General features: G+C 51.7%; 1 protein-coding gene across 2 annotated transcripts in view; it reads left to right on the top strand.

The window, feature by feature from the left end:
• Nucleotides 1-16770, top strand: part of dhx15 (DEAH (Asp-Glu-Ala-His) box helicase 15) — a 49490-nt gene extending 32720 nt beyond the window's left edge. For both annotated transcript variants that reach the window (XM_061252146.1, XM_061252145.1), the window contains exons 9-14: nucleotides 1899-2007; nucleotides 9416-9607; nucleotides 13121-13243; nucleotides 14594-14784; nucleotides 15618-15787; nucleotides 15919-16770. In XM_061252146.1, the coding sequence (XP_061108130.1) occupies nucleotides 1899-2007; nucleotides 9416-9607; nucleotides 13121-13243; nucleotides 14594-14784; nucleotides 15618-15787; nucleotides 15919-16036 (903 nt within the window). In that variant the 3' untranslated portion in view covers nucleotides 16037-16770. The remainder of the gene's footprint in view (nucleotides 1-1898; nucleotides 2008-9415; nucleotides 9608-13120; nucleotides 13244-14593; nucleotides 14785-15617; nucleotides 15788-15918) is intronic.
• The last annotated feature ends 1247 nt before the right edge of the window (nucleotides 16771-18017 follow it).

Here is an 18017-nt window from a genome sequence, read left to right as displayed (position 1 = left end):
CTCTCTCCCTCTCTCTGCCTCTCCCTCTCTCTCTCTCCCTCTCTCTCTCCCTCTCTCCCTCTTTCCCTCTCTCTGCCTCTATCTCTCCCTCACTCCCTCACTCCCTCTCTCCCTCTCTCCCTCTCTCTGTCTCTCTTTCTCTCCCTCTCTCCCTCTCTCTGTCTCTCTCCCTCTCTCTCCCTCTCTCTCCCTCTCTCTCCCTCTCTCCCTCTCTCCCTCTCTCTGTCTCTCTCTCCATCTGTCTGTCTCTCCCTGTCTGTCTCTCCCTGTCTCTGCCCTTGTGGGCATGGGGCCCGTGGCTTGTTGCACGCCCCAGAATGCGTGTTATAGGTGAACGTGTGTACTATTGTTCCTTTGCCAACAGCCTTAGTGGGTATCTATGTTTCATGAAATGTCAGAGTTTTCGGTTAGCCGGGAAACAAAAGCGGGTTTTTTATTTTTTATTTGGGGCTTTGTTTTCACACAAAGGCGGTTGCAGTTCTTGACATAAGAACAGCTCAGCCACTGAGGGGAAGAAGAGGATGAGAGAGAGAGAGAGGGAGAGAGAGGGTATTAGAAAAAGAGAGAGGGAGAGAGGATGGATGATTTTGCACCACGCTGTGGTACTGCAGACTTGTTTATCCTGCTATTGCTCATGGTGCAGTGGAACGCCCCACGGACCGCAATCAAATCCTGACCGTGTCATTGCTGACCGCGAACGTCGCCCTCCCTGTAGTAGTGCTACGAAGGGTCTCATTCTGACCGCGAACGTCGCCCTCCCTGTAGTAGTGCTACGAAGGGTCTCATTCTGACCGCGAACGTCGCCCTCCCTGTAGTAGTGCTACGAAGGGTCTCATTCTGACCGCGAACGTCGCCCTCCCTGTAGTAGTGCTACGAAGGGTCTCATTCTGACCGCGAACGTCGCCCTCCCTGTAGTAGTGCTACGAAGGGTCTCATTCTGACCGCGAACGTCGCCCTCCCTGTAGTAGTGCTACGAAGGGTCTCATTCTGACCGCGAACGTCGCCCTCCCTGTAGTAGTGCTACGAAGGGTCTCATTCTGACCGCGAACGTCGCCCTCCCTGTAGTAGTGCTACGAAGGGTCTCATTCTGACCGCGAACGTCGCCCTCCCTGTAGTAGTGCTACGAAGGGTCTCATTCTGACCGCGAACGTCGCCCTCCCTGTAGTAGTGCTACGAAGGGTCTCATTCTGACCGCGAACGTCGCCCTCCCTGTAGTAGTGCTACGAAGGGTCTCATTCTGACCGCGAACGTCGCCCTCCCTGTAGTAGTACTACGAAGGGTCTCATTCTGACCGCGAACGTCGCCCTCCCCGTGGCAGAGTCACGGGGAGCGCCTCCTCTGGCGGTTCGGGGTATTGCGCTCTGCCTTCGCAAGCAGCGTGGGAAAAGTAGTGATCCGGTACAGTGGCGGCAGTTGGGTGGAGTCCTGCACCTACACATAGGGGACGTGATGATGTAGCAGTGGGCCAAGCTCACGATCGCGATCGGACGTACCTGGTTTGTGGAAAATGGAGAAATACTGAGTGTTTGTCCCGACGCTGAGAACAGCTGGCCATTGCTTTGGGCTCCCAGGCGTTTCCCGTTTCCCGTGCCCGTGTCTGGTGGTGAACGGTGCGCAGACCCACCGTGTCCCGGGCCCCGCCGCCGAGACCCCGCTCTGAATAAGTGCCCACAGGAGGAACAGACGCGCCCTGACAAATGCGCGCGCGAAGGCAAAGTCCTCACTTTAACTGGGTCATTCTTTCACGTCACGCCGGGCGAGAAAGTGAATTTTAAAAGGAGTTAAATAGCCTTTCACGGGCTCCAGTCAGTAGGCTGTGTTCACTTGACATACGAGTATGTGTGAAAAGATAATCGACCCCTGGCTAATTTATTTCAATTTTCTCCTCTTTTTGACAGGACAACACGTACCCGGAGATCCTGAGGTCTAATTTGGGCTCCGTGGTCTTGCAGCTGAAGAAGCTTGGCATCGATGACCTGGTGCACTTTGACTTCATGGACCCCCCAGGTACAAATCCGCCCCCAACACCAAATAAATCTTTAACATTAACCACACACTCTCACACTTTCTATTTATTTTTCCGTTCTCTGGTCTTGTCTGCCTTGTCCGGTCCTAGGTTCCTTAAAGCACCCCTTTCTGATTGACTTTATGAAAACGGAATATGCTGCGCTATATTGTAAGCGTGCACATTTTTGGGAAATGCAATAATGAATATAGTCGCCGCAGCAATGTATTTCAGAAACGATATTGCACCGTATGGAAGTGGTAATAACTTGTGAGTTTTCCCAAGTGTTGCAATATTTTCAGATTTTGGTAATGTATTTGTTTTCAGTATATTGCAGCATAATGCTTTTCTGTGAGGGTCTGATAGTGGGGGTTTTTAGCAGGGTTTTTAAATGCTGAACTGTTCAGCTGGGTGTACAGTTCAGCTCCTGTAGCTCACTGACTCCGGGAGACAGGGTGGCTCCTGTAGCTCACTGACTCCGGGAGACAGGGTGGAGGGTTCAGTATTTTTTGGGAGGATCTTCCCCTGTCAGTTTAGCTGCCACCCCTCCTCATTCATGGTCTCGTGGCTGGAGGGTTGCCAGAACACCCTCAAATGCCCACCTCCTGTCTGGGCTGATCTGGCGCCCCCCCCCCCCCCCCCCGCCCCATAGCATGTAGAGCACGGGGGCGTGGTGCAAAACTCAAACAGAAGAAGCGCCTCTCTAAACGCCACCCTTCATCCCGGGGCAGCCAATCAGAGCCTTCACACCTCTTTTGAGCGAATCAGAGATTGGTTCCTCGAGCCGGCCTGGGCCTGTCATTGTCCTCGTTTTATGCTGGTGCGCTCACCCTGGTGGCCCTGTGCAGGCCTGGAGAGGTCTGCCCCTGTTACGCCCCTCCGCAAATTTCGCTCCGCTGCCTTTAAAAGAATTATAATAAATCCTGTTGCTTTTACGGTTTCTGCCTTTTTGGAAACGGCCCCTTGCAGTATAATTTGTGATTCCAAATGAGAATTTGAGCGATTAAACGAAAAAATGCATTTTATTAAAATTTTAATCAAATTTTATTGTCATAAAGGCATGAAGCTAAGAAGTTGATTTGTTTTTAATCACAGACAGATTAATAGGGAATCATTAAGTGAACGGTTAAGGAAGAGACGCTCCTCCTCGTCTGGGCCCTACTTAGATATTTCCCTCCTGAGTTATAAGCTCTTATTCCTCCTGGAAGATGGAGTATGAGATTTTAATAATGATGCCTGGAGTTTGTAAAGCTGGCTTCTCAAACACCGGCTTGCTAACTTCAGACGGCAACTCCCATTTACAGTTTTCAGCCTTCAAGTATAAAAGAACATATTTTTAAATTGTGGACATATTTTTGAATTGATGACCTAGTTCATGCCGTGTTTAGTAGGCTAAATGCTGCTTTGGACTAGCCCTGGAATTGAGTTTGCTGAAGTTATTTTGGAGACGGTGCGCAGCCTAGCGAATATGCGGCACTGGCTGCTTTATGCCGTGCCGAGACACGGACAAATATTTCATCTGTTCATGACTCACAGAAATATGCCGCCGCACGTTTGTTGACAGTAACGTGTGTGTTTTCTGAACACTGAAGTGGCTGTTAGCGCGCGCGGATTAAGGGTAAGTGAATATTGGTGATGCAGATTTTTCACAGATGGTTCACCTTACTGCCTTCCCTTTGAGCTGGCAGCTCCGTGCGGCACTGTGCTCGGTCCGAACGCCGTCCCGCCATCCCGCCGTCCCGCCGCCCCGCCGCCCCGCGCTGACGTGTGATTGGCAGCCGCTGCAGGCGCCAGCATCAACCCAAACGGCGGACATTCTCACGCTCACAGAACCAGGCTGCGTTCTCTCATGCTCACAGAACCAGGCTGCGTTCTCTCACGCTCACAGAACCAGGCTGCGTTCTCTCATGCTCACAGAACCAGGCTGCGTTCTCTCACGCTCACAGAACCAGGCTGCGTTCTCTCATGCTCACAGAACCAGGCTGCGTTCTCTCACGCTCACAGAACCAGGCTGCGTTCTCTCATGCTCACAGAACCAGGCTGCGTTCTCTCACACTCACAGAACCAGGCTGCGTTCTCTCATGCTCACAGAACCAGGCTGCGTTCTCTCACGCTCACAGAACCAGGCTGCGTTCTCTCACGCTCACAGAACCAGGCTGCGTTCTCTCACGCTCACAGAACCAGGCTGCGTTCTCTCACGCTCACAGAACCAGGCTGCGTTCTCTCACGCTCACAGAACCAGGCTGCGTTCTCTCACGCTCACAGAACCAGGCTGCGTTCTCTCACGCTCACAGAACCAGGCTGCGTTCTCTCACGCTCACAGAACCAGGCTGCGTTCTCTCACGCTCACAGAACCAGGCTGCGTTCTCTCACGCTCACAGAACCAGGCTGCGTTCTCTCACGCTCACAGAACCAGGCTACGTTCCCTCGCGCTCACAGAACCAGGATGCTTTGAATTACAGCATCTCCAGCCAGCGCAGTCTCCCGAACAGACTCATGATGCCGTGTACTTTCTCTCACTGAAGTCTATTGAATATATAAGGCTGTGTTATTCAACTGGTGGCCGGAGGCACCAGATTCAGCCTTCTATAGAGAAGCCCCTCTTAGCACTTTCCTCTCCGCGAAAAATAATAAAATACTCCTATTCAGACTGGGCATCAAAAATTCTGACTGTGTCCCGGTCTACACTTGTACAGTGTCAGCCTACCTCCCCTTAATGGTGGAATGAAAAGTGATGGCCATACATATTTTAAGAAGGCGTCCGCTTTGTTTTGACACAATACATCTCATTCGTATTTTCATAAGCGGCGTGTGGAAATCTTTTGGCCCATTAGCACCGTTTTTAAAAAGGCCCCGGCTGCCTCCAAGAAGTGGCGGAACTACCCTGATATAAGATATGGACTCGAATGAATGTGGTGACATGAGGGTGTCAGGGCTCCATTGTGTGCGAGAGGGCCCTGTCTGCCTCACTCCCCTGCTGGATGAGCCCGGGCGTGCCTGCGTTTGAATGCATATTGAGCCTGTCAGACCTGCGCGCGGGACCGCGGAGATTCTCTCTCTCTCTCTGCCTGTCTGGGTAGAACACCGTCTGACCCATGTTGTACTCTCGCTGCTCAGTGCTGCCTGAGGAGTGGCAGGGCAGGGCAGGGCAGGGCAGGGCAGGGCAGGGCAGGGCAGGGCAGGGCAGGGCAGGGCAGGGCAGGGCAGGGCAGGGCAGGGCAGGGCAGGGCAGGGCAGGGCAGGGCAGGGCAGGGCAGGGCAGGGCAGGGCAGGGCAGGGCAGGGCAGGGCAGGGCAGGGCAGGGCAGGGCAGGGCAGGGCAGGGCAGGGCGTGTGTCTCTCTGTGTGCCGGTGTGTTGTGTGAGTATAGTATGTGTAGTTGTGTGTGTATTTGTTTGTGTGTGTGAGTGGCAGTGTGTGTGAGTATAGTATGTGTTGTATGTGTGCACCTGCGTGTAGTGTGTGTATTGTATGTGTAGGTGCGTGTGCTTGTGAGTGTGTGTGTGTGTATTGTATTTTATGTATATGTCTGTGTGTGTGTCTGTGTGTGTCTGCGTGTCTACGTGTGTGAGTGTGTGAGAGAGTGTCTGTTGTATTTTGTGTGCATGTCTGTGTGCGTGGTCAGACAGGATCAGCTGTGTGAGCAGCAGCTCGTGGGCTCTGTAGTGAGCAGTGGGACTGCTGATCGGCCTCACCAGCGTGCCCCCCTCAGCGAGCAGCAGCGCTCTCCCTGTCAGTCCCCCCGCTCTGTCCACCTGACTACCCCGCCCTGTTCAGCTCCAGCCCGCTGTGTGTCCACTCTGTTCGGCTCCGTTCTTGTTTCGGGTCGGCTGTAAATGGCCCGTGAACAGAAGCGCCGCGTAAACCCGGGGAGCTCCGCCGTGCTCAGATTGCTCCTGAGAGCCGGCGCGCGGGGCGGAATGGTGGCTGTCAGGGGCGCTTTGCTCTCTCCCCGCGAGGTTCTCCGCCTGTCGCCGGGGGAAGAGCGATGTTCTGCGGAGGAAAGGGCCCGCGCTTCGGATCCGGGGCCCAGCGCGCCCCCGCCCCGCCCCGGCCCCGGCTTTCCAATCCCCCCGCGCGCTGACTGATGAGGCCACACACAGCTGAATGAATTAAATGTCAGGCCCTCAAAAGGGAAAGATGGAACGTTTCCCTGGGCCGATCGGAATCTCTTTTAGCGGCCATTGTTTTCCTTCTTAATCAGGCCGCTTCCATTAAAGGGATTCAATCGGCCAATGCGCCGGGAGAAGGTGATGTCACCGCGCCAATGCCCTCATCGGTGAAATGTCTCGGTGTCAGTGTCAGGGGTGGAAGGCACCGGAATGGGGACTCCAGAGAAGGGGGGGGGGGGGGGGGGGGGTTGAATGCAGCCGGCGGTGAACGGACCGGCTTTTAGCCCTGATTGCGTTTTTGCTTTGCTAAATTGAACAGGGGGCCTTCGTCAGTGGCCAAGCCGGTCATTTGGAAAGCAGACTTATTTTCCTGTTGACCTGCCCTCTCTGCGGTGCGCTGCTCCCCATGCCGTGCTGTCGGCAGTGCGTGAACAAAAGGTCCTTCTTCGGGGAGTTATTCGTCATTAAAGAAGAGCCTGGCGTGTACGGACGGTGGGAAGCGTGCCGCATTGACGTTAATGACGGCTTGGCAGGTCCGCGTTTAAATTTGGAACTTTATACTTGCGTGTAAGAACAACAAGAAGGGCGAACGCTCGAACGTTTTCAATGCATGTAATGTCAACACCTTTTGCAACTTGCTGCAGGCTATTTAATTAACTAGAGAGGGATGAATTAAGTAACTGAATAACCTTTAATCTGAACAGAAAAAGGACGATTCGGGGGTTTGTTCAGGATTGATAGCAGCAGAGTGAAAGGCACGCACGCACACACACACACACACACACACACACAGAAAGAAAGAAAGAAAGAGTCTTTCAGCCAACTATCTTCAGATATCCCCCCCATCCAGACTCACAGCATAGTTTTCTCATTTATTTCTTACATTTTTTGTCATATTTTGTTTAAACGGGCACAACGCAAGGCCCGTGTTTGTTATTCTTTCATTCGCATGCATTATACAGTGAAAGATGGAGTATTTTTTTCCTTGTCTTTCTTCCCCGGACCAAAACGGTGCAGCGCGTTCGACACCCTGCTGTTTTCAGGAAGGAACATGTCATTTCTACTAGGATTTGCAGAGACAAACATGTTGGATGTGTTGACATGTGCTTTATGTGACATGGTGCTTTACTTGGACAGGTTGGCATGGTGATACCGTATGTTCGGGTACCTAAGGAGGCTTATTTTTGCCTGCATTTGCTGCGATGGGCACATTGGCAAGGAAATATACTGAAATACATTTTACATTGAACAAGATGTTTACCATATATAAATGTAATCATAAGTATCGTATAACATTTCAGTGTGATTAGCTGAACATATCATCAATCTCTATTGAGATTCATACCCCTCTCAATAGCATTTAGCCTAATGTCGACCTGATTTTCCTTTGTTCGTTTAGCCCCGTGCTCGGGGAATGCATATCTGCCCATCTTCACGATTGTGCGTGATGCGGTTTAATAGCTTTTTTCTGACTTGGCGTTGCTGCGTATGGATTACATTTTACATGGTTCATAATGCGACCGTGAAGCCGGGCTTTAACCGGGCCCGATGTGACTGCAGCCCTGGTGTTATAAGTAATGGTGCTCGCTTTCACTCTAAACGAGAAACAGAGCCTGAACCCTAAATCGATATCTCTTCCTTTTAATAAAATGCACTGGAGTTTTCCCGGGTTCGGGGAATAGAACCTGTCATCACCGGGGTCTGTGCCTGACACCCCATGCCTCTGAGCTGAAAGCCTTGCCTGTAATTTTCACTTAACATGCAACTGATGATTAGACTTCAGTTTTCCAGAGCCCAAGGTCAATAATTGTTTCTCTGGGACGTTCTTTTGACCAAACGGTGTAAAGCTGCTTTCATTCATTAAGTAAAGGGTTCCCCCGTAATTGCGTCGGGCAGTGGTATATGGTGAAGTTGTTTTGAAGCACTGAAGCGGTGAATGAAAAATGAGCTGGCTGGGGTTAGAGATGCTGCCGCCCGGCTCTCTCTCTCTCTGTCCTTCTGACGGGGGCCCCCCGTCCCTCCTCTCCTTGTCTCTCCTCTCCCTGTCCCTCCTCTCCCCCTTTCTGCTCTCTCTGTCCCCTCTCTCCCTGCCCCTCTGACGGGCTCTGGTCCCCCCTCTGACGGGCTCTGGTCCCCCCTCTGACCGGCTCTGGTCCCCCCTCTCTCCCTGTCCCTCTGACGGGCTCTGGTCCCCCCTCTGACGGGCTCTGGTCCCCCCTCTGACCGGCTCTGGTCCCCCCTCTCTCCCTGTCCCTCTGACGGGCTCTGGTCCCCCCTCTGACGGGCTCTGGTCCCCCCTCTGACGGGCTCTGGTCCCCCCTCTGACGGGCTCTGGTCCCCCCCTCTCTCCCTGTCCCTCTGACAGGCTCTGGTCCCCCCCTCTCTCCCTGCCCCTCTGACAGGCTCTGGTCCCCCCCTCTCCCTGTCCCTCTGACGGGCTCTGGTCCCCCCCTCTCCCTGCCCCTCTGACGGGCTCTGGTCCCCCCCTCTCCCTGCCCCTCTGACAGGCTCTGGTCCCCCCCTCTCCCTGTCCCTCTGACGGGCTCTGGTCCCCTCTCCCTGTCCCTCTGACGGGCTCTGGTCCCCCCCTCTCCCTGTCCCTCTGACAGGCTCTGGTCCCCCCCTCTCCCTGTCCCTCTGACGGGCTCTGGTCCCCCCCTCTCCCTGTCCCTCTGACGGGCTCTGGTCCCCTCTCTCCCTGTCCCTCTGACGGGCTCTGGTCCCCCCTCTGACAGGCTCTGGTCCCCCCTCTCTCCCTGCCCCTCTGACAGGCTCTGGTCCCCCCCTCTCCCTGTCCCTCTGACGGGCTCTGGTCCCCTCTCCCTGTCCCTCTGACGGGCTCTGGTCCCCTCTCCCTGTCCCTCTGACGGGCTCTGGTCCCCTCTCTCCCTGTCCCTCTGACGGGCTCTGGTCCCCCCTCTCCCTGCCCCTCTGACGGGCTCTGGTCCCCCCCTCTCCCTGTCCCTCTGACGGGCTCTGGTCCCCTCTCCCTGTCCCTCTGACGGGCTCTGGTCCCCTCTCTCCCTGTCCCTCTGACGGGCTCTGGTCCCCCCTCTCTCCCTGCCCCTCTGACAGGCTCTGGTCCCCCCCTCTCCCTGCCCCTCTGACAGGCTCTGGTCCCCCCCTCTCCCTGTCCCTCTGACGGGCTCTGGTCCCCTCTCTCCCTGTCCCTCTGACGGGCTCTGGTCCCCTCTGACGGGCTCTGGTCCCCCCTCTGACGGGCTCTGGTCCCCCCTCTGACGGGCTCTGGTCCCCCCTCTCCCTGTCCCTCTGACGGGCTCCGGTCCCTCTCCCCCCAGCTCCGGAGACGCTGATGCGGGCGCTGGAGCTGCTGAACTACCTGGCGGCGCTGAATGACGACGGGGACCTGACGGAGCTGGGCTCCATGATGGCCGAGTTCCCCCTGGACCCGCAGCTCGCCAAGATGGTGATCGCCAGCTGCGAGTTCAACTGCTCCAACGAGATCCTGTCCATCACCGCCATGCTGTCAGGTAACGCCCGCGCCGCACAAACCTGCCCGAAGAACCCCCTACGAGCCTCTCCAGGGCCCAAAACGCCACACAAACCTGCCCAAATAACCCCCTATGAGCCTCTCCAGGGCCCAAAACGCCACACAAACCTGCCTGAAGAACCCCCTACGAGCCTCTCCAGGGCCCAAAACGCCACACAAACCTGCCGAAAGAACCCCCCATGAGCCTCTCCCGCCAACGCCACACAAACCTGCCTGAAGAACCCCCTACGAGCCTCTCCCGGGGCCCAGCGCCGCCAACGCCACACAAACCTGCCCAAATAACCCCCTATGAGCCTCTCCCGGGGCCCAGCGCCGCGAACGCCACACAAACCTGCCGAAATAACCCCCCATGAGCCTCTCCAGGGCCCAAAACGCCACACAAACCTGCCCAAATAACCCCCCATGAGCCTCTCCCGGGGCCCAGCGCCGCGAACGCCACACAAACCTGCCGAAAGAACCCCCTATGAGCCTCTCCAGGGCCCAAAACGCCACACAAACCTGCCTGAAGAACCCCCTATGAGCCTCTCCAGCGCCACCCGCCCCGCCCCGCCAACGCCACACAAACCTGCCGAAAGAACCCCCTACGAGCCTCTCCCGGGGCCCAGCGCCGCGAACGCCACACAAACCTGCCGAAAGAACCCCCTACGAGCCTCTCCCGGGGCCCAGCGCCGCGAACGCCACACAAACCTGCCGAAAGAACCCCCTATGAGCCTCTCCAGGGACCCCGCCCAGGGCCCAAAACGCCACACAAACCTACCAGGAAAAAAAACCCCAGTAAACCTCCTCTCCAGGTCTTTTTCGTGGCGACTGAGTTCATTTCCTTGTGGCTGAGGCTTGTCCTAGCGGTAGCTCAGGACGTCCTGTCCCCGAGCGGTCTCCTGGCAGTCGGAGGGTTGCCGGTTCGATCCCCCACCTGGGTGTGCCGAAGTGTCCCTGAGCACGACACCTAACCCCCAATTGCTCTCGACGAGCCGTTTTGTGTCCTGCATGGCAGCCCTTTGCCGTTGGTGCGTGAGTGTGTGTGTGTGTGCGCGCGCGAGTGTGAATGGGTGAATGAGAGCCATTAATTGTAAAGCCATAAAAGCGCTATGTAAATACAGTCCATTTCCCCATTTACCTTCGCTGGAATTAGCCTCTTCACCTGGGCTGCCTCTTTATTTCGGCGTAGGCCCCCCTGCTCGCAGGAGGTGCGGAGGGCCCTCTCCGCCGCTCGAGGGCTTTGGGAAGACGGTGACGTGCAGAGGAGAGAGAGTGAGAGAGAGAGAGAGCCGCTGGTGTCAGTTAATATTTGTCAGGGGGGGAAAAATGCATGTCTACACTAAATTAATGAGTTTATAGTCTGCACAGCTAGAATGTGCTGCTGCAGTAATTGCACTTTAGGCTGCTAAAGCAGAATGCTGCTTATTGAGATGAAAACAGATGCCTTTGAAGGGGAAAAAGGAATTTAACTAGCTGTTTGAACGGCGGGCGCATTAATAATGGGTGCGCCGGAGAGCGGCTTTCTGCTGAGTTCATTACCAAGTCAGCAGCGCTAGCACGGCCGTCATACCGCCACAGCGGCTGGGCGTTGTGTTCAATAAACGCCACGCTCGCCTGTTAAGCTCTTGATTGAATAGGAGCGCGCGCTTTGACGGGGGGGGGGGGGGGGGAGAGAAGGGAGAGGAATGGTGGAGGGAAGCGTTTTGAAGGAGAGGAGTCAGGGTTGTTTAATCGGAGCGCTTTGAGAGCGAGCGGCGTGAGGTTTAGCGCAAGGTTTTAACGTGGGGGGCTTCGGTGGGATTTGCCCCCTTTGGGAGGGTTCAGGCCCGGGGCTTCGGTGGGATTTGCCCCCTTTGGGAGCGTTCAGGCCGGGTGTGGTGGGGTTTGCCTCGCTTTGGGAGGGTTGAGCCCGGGCGTGGTGGGGTTTGCTCCACTTTGGGGAGGGTTGAGGCCGGGCGTGGTGGGGTTTGCCCCACTTTGGGGAGGGTTGAGGCTGGGTGTGGTGGGGTTTGCCCCGCTTTGGGAGGGTTGAGCCCGGGCGTGGTGGGGTTTGCCCCGCTTTGGGAGGGTTGAGGCCGGACGTGGTGGGGCAGGGCAGAGCAGGCCAGATGTTCCTCCTCCTGCTCTGTGTGTTCCTCAGAGACGCCGGTCTGGCTGGTGCGCCTCTGTGCCCTGAGGTCCAGTGGTACACACTTAGCCCTGACCTGCACTTAGTTTATCGGGTTATATGAAGATAAATCATAACGTGGTAATTCGGTGCTGTGCAGCTGTGCAGCGCTGTACTGTGAAACCTTTTTTTGTGAACGTTTTAGGTGAGAATGAGTTTTAGGTGCATCAGCGCAATGCTTTGGGCATTTAATTGAACAAATATCCTAACAATGCTTTAACGTCGCTATTCTAATGTGCAGTCTACCGCAGACCGTAAAACCAGCTTGTAATGTTAGATAGATGTCAAATATTTAATGGATGTTTCTCACTAACTGTGAATACACGACTATCGTTACTGTTAACTAATTAGGTTACCTAGTGGGCTAGCTAAATGGAGTTAGCTAGCCACACATCTAGCTGACCAGCTATGAACTTTTAATTCTGCCATATTAAAAAAGATTACCCTAAAATTTGCCCTAAACCTAGTGTATTTTAGCTTATTTTCACTGTATGCCCCTCCCCCCTCCCCCCACACCCATAGATCAGCAGTTTTGCTCTGTATATGCAGCCGATTGGACATACATAGCAGGTTGAATCTGTTCAGTTACTACGTTTTTATCTTTCTTGTTAGTTTCCTTGGTTGCAGATCAATAAAAAAGTTTTCTGGAATTATATATGAGGAGCTTTGATCTACTTCCAATTACTGTAATTTCAGAAGATGACTAACCTGGGAGTATAAATAATTTGAGAAGTGTGGCTTTTTTTTTTTTTTTCACCAAATGTTCACAGTTCTGTCTTCATTAAAAAGCTCACATTATTTGCGTCAGTACTTAAAATTCCTGGGATCCGTGCGTTCTCCCTGTCCTAACATTTGAACAGACCAAAATGCATATTTTAGTTTTTCTGACAGATATCGTCTCGCGTGAGGTTTAAGGATGGTGTGATACTTGGCTGTGTGATAAATTGGGGGGCACTATATGTCTGCCAGGGCCTTCAGAATGCAGGTCTTTCTGTGCCTTCTCGATAGTAAGTGGCTTCGTAAACATGAAAATGGGTGAAAAAAACAAACAAATTTTCTTGCAATTTACTGTGCAGCGGTGCAGTTTTATTTCTTTTTTTTTTTTTTTTTTGGAAATGCTGTTTTGCTTAAACTCTTGGCTTCCAGATGTGGTTGACAACCCCCAGCAGCTGCTAGGCAGTTCATCATGCATTTGGCGAGCCCGCCAGCAGGGCCTGCCCCTGCCCTGCCCCGCCCCGCCCCCCTCAAGTGCTTTGACTCTAGGCCTTGGGCCTTGCTCCTCTGTCTGTGAATGCTTGACTTATCCCTATGGGCGTCTGTGTTGGGGCCCATACCAACCTTGTTTAGTCCCACAGTGCTTTGTTCGTCCAACGGAGGCCAAGAAGGCGGCTGACGAGTCCAAGATGAGGTTCGCACACATAGACGGAGATCACCTGACCCTGCTCAACGTCTACCACGCGTTCAAACAGAGTACGTGTGTCTTTTAATCAATGTCCGCTTCCCCTGGTCAGCCGGTGACCCCGCATAGTTTAGAGAGCATGTTCCCGTCTTGTATTCCTGACAAAAGGATGTGCTCATGAAGTAAAAATGTATGTGGGTGCTATGGCACAATGTAATGCCATTGACAAAAATAAAGGCCAGCACTGTACTGTCTAAATTCAATGTTTGATTCAATTATTTGAATGCCAGGGCCATATTTGCCCAAAAGTGGCTTAAATAAGTCCAGATTAGTTCAAGTTGTCTGGTTTCGCTTGCTCAGCTCACATTAGCTGGCTAACCTCCTGTCAAGACGCCTGTTTTAAGATTGTCAAACCGGCTCTAGACTGGCATGTTAAATTAAACCAAATTCATGTGCATGTCAGGAATTTAAAAGCACCTTTAGCAGTAATCACTTGCCGGTAGAAGGGGAATACAAGGTGCTGAAGCACGTCTTATTATGAATGTGGAAAAAAAACATGAATGTGAATGTGCTGGCTCCTTGGCTTAATATAGGACATTGTTAAAATGAGAATACAGTATGTGCAATATAAAGAAAAATAATCACTGAGCACGCTGTAAAAGGATGAAAAGTAATGAAAGGTACCCAGAGAAACTGAAACAAATTGCAGCGTGGTAGATATCCTGGCTAATTGCTACATCCCCTGTTGATTTCAGCAGTAAATATGAGGTTTTATTTGCACACTGCTGTGCGTATCTCATCGAGTTATGGCTTATTCTGCCAACGGTGTATGAAAGTGGCCAAGTGTCCACCGACAATTCTAGTTAAAGTTTTTTAAAACACCAAAATTCTTCTTCCTCTTGCCCCCAATCAATCAGCTTTTCTGACGGACTGCGACAGTGTACAGGGACAGCCAGGCTGAATGCCATGACAATGGGTGTGGCTAACCTTTAGCACAGTCGTGTGAAACTGAAGAAACGATTTCTGTCCGATATACATCAGGCAGCCAGCTAACTCATTCTTCCTGTTCATGGAATATTGTTGCCGTGTTAATATGAATAGTGAATGTATAAAGATGTCTGTTTATTGTGGACGTTTAGGTTTTCACACATTGGCCTGTGAGTTTTTGCGCAAGACTTTTACAATTTTGGAGTTCACTCTTTTTTTGATTGTTGTCTTTAATTCATGACCGAAGGGGTTTACAGTTCTGGAGTCGATTCATTTATTATTATTTTTCTCTTTGTCTTAAATGCACGTCCGAAAGAGATCATAGCCGACTCTGTTTTTCTTCGTCTTAAATCTACGTCCAAAGTTATTCATAATTCACAATTCAGAAGCTGACTGCTTTCCCCCCCCCCCCCCCCCCCTCATCTTCCCGGCAGACCACGAGTCGGTCCAGTGGTGCTACGACAACTTCGTGAACTACCGGTCGCTGATGTCGGCCGACAACGTACGGCAGCAGCTCTCCAGGATCATGGACCGCTTCAACCTGCCGCGGCGCAGCACGGAGTTCACCAGCCGCGACTACTACATCAACATCCGCCGCGCGCTGGTCACCGGCTTCTTCATGCAGGTGCCCCGGGCCCGCGCCGCTTTGCGCCCGCGTTACTGCCGCGTCATTTCCTGTAACGCCTCCCCGCCGCGTTTCACAAGAGCTCCGTCCTCAAAGACACGGACCGGAGCCGTGAATGTGGTCTCGCAGCTGGGCTGCGGCTGTTTATGATCGTACGTAAAATATTTGGCATGCGTGTGAGGTTCCTTAAGAACGTTTTCGACGTCGACCGCGCGCCCCACTTCAGAATAAGAAATCAAGCCAATTTCACCTTGTTCAGAAAAATAAATAACATTTTGAGAAAGTGCATGTCCAGGGGATACGAAATGAGCACCCTGACAAGTTGAATTACTGTATTAATATTTAAATATTTGAGAACATTAACCTTTTTCAGAAAGACAAATTTGCCACTTATGTTTGAGTGAGGGTCATTTTCCCCGCATGCTTTGTTTTGAATTGTTTTTATTGAGACTGATTGCTTCAGCAATCATAACAGCCGTCGTCTGCATATTTAAGTGTTGCCGGGAAAAAAAATGAACTGGCCCTTTCTGATTCGTCTAATATTGCTCAAGTCAACACTTTAGAACTAAGGCCAGTCCCTCAGTTCTAATGTGTTAGCCATAGTGTCTCTGTGGATTTTTGTTCAATCGCTTTTAAAAAATGTTCCAAGTGTCAAAGACTGGTTGGAACCTTGAAACTAAGTAATGCTAATTTCAGACAACCACGAGAGCCCCTGCTCTTTGTTCATTTGCATGCGGCGTATGTGAAGCGCATGACTGATGCAGTGTGGGACTGACACACAGGGCTGGAGGGGCCTTGCTGTTTAAAACGGCGCTGTGTTTGTGTCTGAGCAGGTGGCCCACCTGGAACGCACAGGGCACTACCTGACGGTGAAGGACAACCAGGTTGTCCAGCTGCACCCCTCCACGGTCCTGGACCACAAGCCCGAGTGGGTACTCTACAACGAGTTCGTCCTCACCACCAAGAACTACATCCGCACCTGCACCGACATCAAACCGGAGTGGTGAGCCCTTCAAGCCCTGCGCACACTGTCCTCGTTTTTCCGTTTTTCAGAAATGCTCCGCCATCGTGCGCCCGTTCTTCCCGCCCGTGAATGAGTCTCTCTCTCTCTCTCTCTCTCTCTCTCCCCCGTAGGCTGATCAAAATCTCTCCCCAGTATTACGAGATGGGCAACTTCCCCCAGTGCGAGGCCAAGAGGCAGCTGGAACGCATCGTGGCCAAACTCCAAACCAAGGAGTACTCGCAGTACTAACCCCCCTGAGAACAGCCGCCCCCACCGCGGCGGCCCACACTCAGAGTATCACAACTTTATGAAGTTGTACACAACACGTCTAACATCCATCATTTGGAGGATTTTAATGTTTTTCTCTACTGTTCAGATTTGATTATTTTTATATATTATTTTCTTTGGCCCCCCCCTTTTTTTTTTTTTCTGTTCGTCTGACAACATGCTATAGAATTGTCATAATCGGCCGAAACGACCTAGTTTGCTTTGGAAGTGGATATTAGCTTGCCCTGATGCAGGCGATCAACAGGAAAGCAGTTTTTGACCATGTCGTGCATGATCAGCCATGTTGGGTGTTGACATTCCTTTTAGACATCGTGACCTGTTAAAAATGTACTTGTGTAGACAGTCGTTGATTATTCACCGACCTCAATAATAATAATTATTATTAAAAATCGACTAATATCAGTTTTGGCAGCTTCAGATGCATGTAGTGTGTACCAGTGCATTGTCACAGATATGCATTTGCAAACAAAATGAGCACTGTCTCTTTTTCTAAGGAAAGGCCTCCTATACTTCCCTCTATTGGACGGAGTCTTGATGTATCCAAAGGACATCTGAAATGTATGGATTTTTTTTTCGTTTTGTTGCTAGCTGTTGGTAGCTACAAATACGGTAGCCCTGGAGGAGTTATGTATATGTGGGAAAGTTTGGAAATTTGGATTGAATGGAAATAAATGGGGAAAAAGTTGCACAAATGAGCTTAACCGACTTTTCTTGGCATTATTTAAAGGAGTTTGTCGCAAACTTGTTTCGTATTTTTTTATTTTTTTATGCAAGAAGTGTTTTTTTTTTTTGGGCCTGACCTGCAGTAAAACAATATACTGAAGGGACAGCAGAGCTCCCTTTCCCATTAGTGCTGAAAAGTGAGGACTTGAAGGACTGGGTACACTTACAGGAAAATTCTTAATGCTACCAATCAATTAAAGCCCACGTATTTTTAGCAGACATAAATGGGGAATTCAAGAGGTAATCTGAGAGAACTGTTGTTAATTATAAATGTTTAGAAAGGCAATCAATGGAAAGCCTCTGGCCGAGCTCTGTGTGTGTGTGTGTGTGTGTGTGTGTGTGTGTGTGTGTGTGTGTGTGTGTGTGTGTGTGTGTGTGTGTGTGTGTGTGTGTGTGTGTGTGTGAGTGTTGTGAGTGTGTGAGGTAGGGCCTGCTGCGGCCCCAGCTGGGGGCCTTTGAAGCCGCTTTGGAGGGCATTAAATAGTCATGGTGCTGATAAACACAGAGTGCTCTGGCACTGAGGACCCCTCTGGGACCCTTCCGTCTTAAACGGCTTGGACTGTCTTCTGAGCCGAGGTCCCGAGTGCTACCCACTAAAATGTCCAGTGTCCAATTCCGACTCTCAGAGTGCGTACGAGACCAACAGGGGCCGTATACTCTGTGAGAGTTGATGTAAAGCTGAGTATTTTTATCCGTGTGTGTGCTAGATTGGTTGGGTGGGTAGAAGTGCTCCAACAGGAAGAGATTTTTGACTGGAAAATGCCGAAGCTTTTTCGGAAATTGGATTAAGCTGTTATTGCACATTTAGGCTGCTGATGAAATGGTGGGCATCAAAACCTATAGGGTGCCATTGAGTCTATTTAAGTCTATTTAAGATGTCATGCCAAAATCATTTCCACTTCCCACTTGATTATGACAGTATACCATTAGCCCAATATATAGAGGAATGATTTCATAATCGTGATATTTGCCGTTTGTACTTTTTTGACAGGTGTTATGCTTGTACAAATTTTCAAGAAAATCAGTGAGGATTAAGCCAGCTCAGCACGTATACATTGTCTCTTAAAAATTATCCTTTTAAGTGAAATTTACAGAACTTCAGGGAATTGGGTATTCAAGGCCCATTGAAAATTCCGTTCCTGAATGTCTCCCACTCTGGGTAATTTCGTCACTCGATAATAGACCGATCTGGAGATCTCGTCTCTAGTTCCGGCTCAAA

The sequence above is a fragment of the Conger conger genome, chromosome 8 (assembly GCF_963514075.1).
Source record: "Conger conger chromosome 8, fConCon1.1, whole genome shotgun sequence".
Lineage (NCBI taxonomy): Eukaryota > Metazoa > Chordata > Actinopteri > Anguilliformes > Congridae > Conger > Conger conger.
This window is presented reverse-complemented; position numbering and strand designations above follow the sequence as displayed.